Raw genomic sequence first — 6,260 nt, 5'->3', positions numbered from 1 at the left:
GGAGTTATTTAATAATTATTGACCTTAATTCATCAATCAATTACAAGGGAATAGCGAAAACCAGCAAACACTCAGCCCTTTGTGGAATGAGTTTGACACTTGACTTACAATCAAAAGAAACAACTGGTAAGATGGATACTAATAAAAAAAGTCTTACTTCAATGCCCAGAAATGTTGTGCGCCTTTCAATAGTGACATGTACCTGAAAACTTCCCAAAACTTCCTAATAGCTAAGTTTACCCCATCAATTAAATGTTTGCAGATTCAAGACCACCACTCTCCACTTTTATTGGCTGGTGGGGGGCCTCAGAACCCTAAAAAGTTCAAGATTCTAAATCTGGAGTCCTGTGAGCATCAGTGGGCGTGTCTTAGGTGACCGGTTTAAAGTGTGTCTAAACTCACTTGACGTCTAGTCTTTCTGTTGAGGTGCACGCGGATTGACCACTCCTTTGGGCTATATTTCCGTGGATATTTAGGGGAAAGCTAATCAGCAACCATGGTAAGAACAATGACTTGAACACATGAAACCAATTACACGAATAAAAGCATAATGAATAGCGAGTTTGTACAGGTTAAATGTGCAAGGTTACATTTGGATGGGTAAAGAAATTAGGGCAATTAAAATAAAATTAGCCTAATTTTGAAATGATTTATTTGAGAATAATTTCAACAATGTATTTTCTCAATATAAAGTGTAAGGTATAAAACATCCGATTGAAATAGTACAGTAATTAGCTTAGCTCATGATTTCTCAATCATCTTGATAACAATCACTAAATTGCTTAACCAAAAAATATAAAGTGCATAAAGTGTCATATGTTTACAGTGTATAGATAGATCCTTTATATATCTAAGTTTATAGTGTGTATAGATATATAAAGTAGATATCTATATATATCTGGAACATGAAAGTTGTGGGGGCGCAGGGTAGATATGGGTACTTGTCAGGCACGCAACCTAAAAGGGAGTCCGACAGCAAGGCTGCGGATAGTGCTTATGCGACAAATTCTGTCAGATTGTATGTCAGTATGGCCATACACGGAGGGAGGGAGGGGGGTGTAATGTGTTGAGCCTAAAATAGCATGGCACATTTTCACTTGGCCTAAGAGCTGTCCGTAGGTCGTATAGGCCTAACCTACCCTTTTTGGGCAGGGCACGTGTGACTGTCAATACAAACACACGAATGCTAATAGCCAATAACTTTTGCTTCAAAAAATATATATGTTGTCTTGGAGAGATGGTCACTACAATGACTTGACACATGTGGCGCTGTTTTTCCTCTAGACTGACGCGCAACAGGAGGCCCGCTCATACTTGAGCGAGGAGATGCTTAACGGTGAGTAGGCCCATAGCAAACCATGTTGCCGTTAATTCACGTCAGGTCTAATGAATATAATAATTCGTTTCCCGATACTTATGGCCTAATCATTCTAGAGTTCAAGGCTGCCTTCGACATGTTTGACACCGACGGTGGCGGTGATATCAGCACCAAGGAATTGGGTCAGGTCATGAGGATGTTGGGCCAGAATCCGACAAGAGAGGAGTTGGATGAAATCATTGAGGAGGTCGATGAGGATGGTGAGAAACAGCTGAATCTAAAATAGACTGTTAGCCTACCTGAATGTGTGTGTATATACAAACCTAAATGGAACGCTTGCGTTTTGGGAAACCAATGCCCGTGTTGTGACCAGTGTTTCATAAGTACCTGTTAACATTGTCTGTAGTAGTTTTTTTTATTCGAGCGTGATGCGTAATCTGGCCCTTCACCTCAGGTAGCGGAACCATCGACTTCGAGGAGTTCTTGGTCATGATGGTGAGGCTCCTAAAGGAGGACCAGGCCGGAAAGTCCGAGGGAGAGTTAGCGGAATGTTTCCGTGTGTTCGACAAGTACGTTACAGGCTTGGGGAGAAGAGGTTACCGTTTACATGTGTGCAATTACAGTCAGCTTTCAAATGATGTCGAAAGGCTCGTAAACTCCTTCCAATTTGTTACTTATGCAGGAATGCCGACGGCTATATCGACAGAGAAGAGTTCGCCATCATCATCCGCAGCTCTGGCGAACAAATCTCAGAGGAGGAAATTGATGAGCTGCTGAAGGATGGAGACAAGAACGCTGATGGCATGCTGGACTTTGACGGTACGACATAGGGATGATGCCTTTAATTATAACTGTGGTGCTGATTGGCTAATTAGCCTACATATTGACCTGCATTTTCATAATGGATACTGAGGGACTTTTTAATTGACCCTGAAATACATTTACATGTTTTGTTCATAATGGATTCATTTTTCAGAATTCCTCAAGATGATGGAAAATGTGCAGTAAAACGGAGACTCATGGACATTCCTCCTTCCTTTGACCCCTGCTGACCTATTCCGATCCTCTATTGACCCACTCCAACTCACCCTCCCTATCTGGTCCATTGCCCCCATTCATCCACCTCGAAAAACAACTAGACCTGTTCGACAGGCACCTGGTGGAAGTTACCAGAGCTTTTGAGCCCTTCCTGCTTGTGATTATGACACCAAGCTGCTGCTGTTCCCCAAATCAGGTGGGCAAGGCCCGGGATGTGAAAATAACTGCAACTCTACAGAATGGCTCAGTGCATCATAGGCACTCAGCACAACAGCCTGAAGCTGGGAGCTTAGTCAGAACGTAGTCTAATGGGCTGCTTGTGATCGCTGCTTAGACCAATCACGTCACTGTAATAACAAATGGTTTGAAAGGAGATATTAATAAACACATGCTCACTGGAAGTTGGTCTGTAGGCTATTATTGAGGAATGTCAAAATATATATATTTTTTTAACTTTGATTCATACATCCATCTTGTCTTTGATGCCGTTACTGTTGGACCAAAATAACAAGCCAGATTAGAAAGCAGTGAAGCTAGGCCTACTTACTCATTGCAAAATACAAATAAATATATACCATCAGGGGGAAATCCTGGCAAGTTTTTAATATATTGATTATGCAAACTAAGTAGCCAAAGGAGTCCCACTTAAAATAGAGTACTGATAGTGGGTTAAGGCAGGGTTTCCTAAAGTTGGTCCTGCCCCAAGGGGTGCACCTTTTGCCCTAGCACTACACAACTGATTCAAAGCTTGATGAGTTGGTTGTTTGAATCAGCTGTGTAGTCCTTGGGTTAAAAAAAACAAAAGGTGTGCCTGGGGAGGGCTCCAGGACAGAGTTTGGGGAAACCCAGGGTTAAGAGACAAAGAATAAACTCAGTCCTGCAGTTTTCTTGCGTGCAGTTAGGTCCATGTGCATTCATTTGCAAACATTTAATAACAGAACAGGCCAAATAGTTAATTCAACTATAACACTATATATCCACTGTCTAAAGGTGTAGGAGCAAGTTAAATGGTTCTGGAACAAAAACCCATCCATGGAACAAAAACCCATCCATGGATTCATATAGAAAGTCTACATTGACCTCCCCTCTGGGCCATGTCCTGAAATATCTCCGTAAAGGATGGAAGACTGTGTCAAAAGGTGTAAGTTACTGTATTAATTTCACTATGCCTATCCTTAGCGATGAATGGGACAATCCTCTCACAAGAGCAAAGTTAGCTCACATGACATGATTTATACTGCAAAGCAATATCCTTCAGACAGTCCTTCTGTGGCTCAGTTGGTAGAGCATGGCGCTTGTAACGCCAGGGTAGTGGGTTCAATTCCCGGGACCACCCATACTTAGAATGTATGCACACATGACTGTAAGTCGCTTTGGATAAAAGCGTCTGCTAAATGGCATATATTATTATTATATATTACTTTAGTGAGAACTTTCCAGTATTAGGTTTCACATACACCGGATAAGTGCAGTGAAATGGGATGTTTTACAGGGTAAGTCATAGTAGGCAGCCCCCTAAAACAAATTAGGGTTAAGTGCCTTGCTCAAGGGTACAGACATTTACATTTAAGTCATTTAGCAGACGCTCTTATCCAGAGCGACTTACAAATTGACCATTTCTTTCAGTGTCAGCTCGGGTATTCGAAACAGCAAAACACTCCGCTACCTGCCATCCTGTTCGTCTACGCTATTAGATTGAGAAATTATTTGTGAACAAACGTGCAATTCCCAACTGAAAGGCAGCAACATAGCATCTAGTCTGCCAGAAAACCACACAAATATGATTTTGATAAAGATATGTAAGGCATTGGCATTTGACATGAGCACAAACATATCTGAAGTCACAAGTGGATGGTCAATTAATATCTCTATGGCCACATCTGCTACAAAATAAACGTTAGATCCTTATAAAAACATGTGTAATAATCATAGCAGAACAAACAGCATGGACAATGCGACATGTTGAAGCCCATATCCCTCTACAATCACAGGACCTAAGAACCATAGTTTGCTTCATCAAAGGCCTTGCGGGCTCTCTTCAACTCCTCGTTCATCGTCAAGAGGTCCTTCACTCTGGCAAACTTCCTTGGATCTTTCCGGATGAGGAAAACAATGTCTTCCACCTGGACACGGCCCTGGCGTCCGATGGACATGGCTTTGTGTGTCATCTCCGTGACGAACTCGATCACAAGGTCCTCCAGGATGTCCACTGATTCAGTGTATGGATTCTGGTCGTCTCCAAACCCATACATCATACACCGAAGCTCTTTAGAAAACAACCGTTTTCGCTTGCCGTGGCTCCCATCTGTTCCACCCGCCCCGTCATCCAAATCCTCGTCGAAATTGGTTTCGTCTTCCTCCTCCGCCATTCTACCAGCGCCAAACGGTGTACTAGAGCTAGCAATTGTAGCTAGCGTTAGCTACCTAGCTAATTAATAACGTGGCAAACTTAGCTGGCTAGTTACATTTTTTTTTAAAAACTTTATTTAACCAGGCAAGTCAGTTAACACATTCTTATTTTCAATGACGGCCTAGGAACAGTGGGTTAACTGCCTGTTCAGGGGCAGAACGACAGATTTGTACCTTGTCAGCTCGGGGGTTTGAACTCGCAACCTTCCGGTTACTAGTCCAACGCTCTAACCACTAGGCTACCCTGCCGCCCCAAATCCCAGTGTCCAACGGTGTTTCGCAAACGTTTCAGGAAGATGCAATTGGAATCCTGAAACGGTTTGTGTCGAGGTGTTTATATTTATTTTAGCTTAATATCAATGATAAAAACCTAGGAGCACAACAGCCAAACCTCCGAATTAGCGATTTCTTCTTCGCTGTAGTTGCCACCGGAAGTACTTACAGCACTTGTCTTGGCATTATTTTGCTTGGAAAAATAATAATACTGCCACCTAGCTGCGATGAGTGGGCCTCAAATCAAATGTTATTTGTCACATGCGCCGAATACAACAAGATTAGACCTTACAGTGAAATGCTTAACCAACAATGCAGTTTTAAGAAAAATAAGTGTTAAGTTAAAAATAAAAACATAATTAAAGAGCAGCAGTAAAATTGCAGCAGCGAGGCTATATACAGGGGGTACCGGTACAGCGTCAATCAATGTGCGGGGGACCGGTAAGTCAAGGTAAATGATTAATATCTACATGTAGGTAGAGTTAAAGTGACAATTTATAGATGATAAAGAGAGAGTAGCAGCAGTGTAAGAGTGGGGGAGAGGGGTACAATGCAAATAGTCTGGGTGGCCATTTGATTAGCTGTTCAGGAGTCTTATGGCTTGGGGCTAGAAGCTGTTAAGAAGCCTTTTGGACCTAGACTTGGTGCTCCGGTACTGCTTGCCGTGCGGTAGCAGAGAGAACAAGGGTGGCTGGAGTCTTTTTGACAATATTTAGGACCCTCCTCTGACACCGCCTGGTATAGAGGTCCTGGATGGCAGGAAGCTTGGCCCCAGTGATGTACTGGGACATACGCATTACCCTCTGTAGTGCCTTGCAGTCGGAGGCCGAGCAGTTGCCATACCATGCAACCAGTCAGGATGCTCTCGATGGTACAGCTGTATAACTTTGAGGATCTGAGGACCCATGCTAGTTTGTTGGTGATGTGGACACCACTTCTCTCCAGCCCCGTCGATGAGAATGGGGACGTGCTCGGTCCTCCTTGTCCTGTAGTCCACAATCATCTCCTTTGTCTTGATTTCATTGGGGGAGTGGTTATGCTCTGCCGTAATTGAATGGGGCGCACTTGATTCAGGTCATCCTGGACCAGGTAGGGAGAGTGATCCATCGCCTCTACCTCTCGCACTGTGATTCTTTCCATTGGACCAAGATCCCAAAATCCAACATGCACCAGCGGCTTCAGGAGAGCAAAATCAAGTGCATAGGTTAATTTGCTTGCACAC

At 43.1% G+C, this 6,260-nt stretch overlaps 2 protein-coding genes across 2 annotated transcripts; one reads left to right on the top strand and one right to left on the bottom strand.

Annotated features, from left to right (window-relative positions):
• The first annotated feature begins 349 nt into the window (after positions 1–349).
• Positions 350–2,757, top strand: LOC118381479 (troponin C, skeletal muscle-like). Its single transcript, XM_035768424.2, has 6 exons — positions 350–499; positions 1,285–1,336; positions 1,435–1,578; positions 1,773–1,887; positions 2,001–2,137; positions 2,295–2,757. Exons 1-6 carry the CDS (start codon positions 497–499, stop codon positions 2,324–2,326), a joined length of 483 nt encoding a protein of 160 aa, XP_035624317.1. The 5' UTR covers positions 350–496; the 3' UTR covers positions 2,327–2,757.
• A 187-nt stretch (positions 2,758–2,944) lies between these two features.
• LOC118381480 (transcription initiation factor TFIID subunit 13) lies at positions 2,945–5,205 on the bottom strand. The gene has a single exon (XM_035768425.2). It carries the CDS (start codon positions 4,723–4,725, stop codon positions 4,351–4,353), a length of 375 nt encoding a protein of 124 aa, XP_035624318.1. The 5' UTR covers positions 4,726–5,205; the 3' UTR covers positions 2,945–4,350.
• Positions 5,206–6,260: the final 1,055 nt, after the last annotated feature.

This window comes from Oncorhynchus keta, chromosome 27, assembly GCF_023373465.1.
Source record: "Oncorhynchus keta strain PuntledgeMale-10-30-2019 chromosome 27, Oket_V2, whole genome shotgun sequence".
Classification (NCBI taxonomy): Eukaryota; Metazoa; Chordata; class Actinopteri; order Salmoniformes; family Salmonidae; genus Oncorhynchus; species Oncorhynchus keta.
Note: the sequence above shows the minus strand (reverse complement) of the source record. Positions and strands in the feature narration are given on the sequence as shown.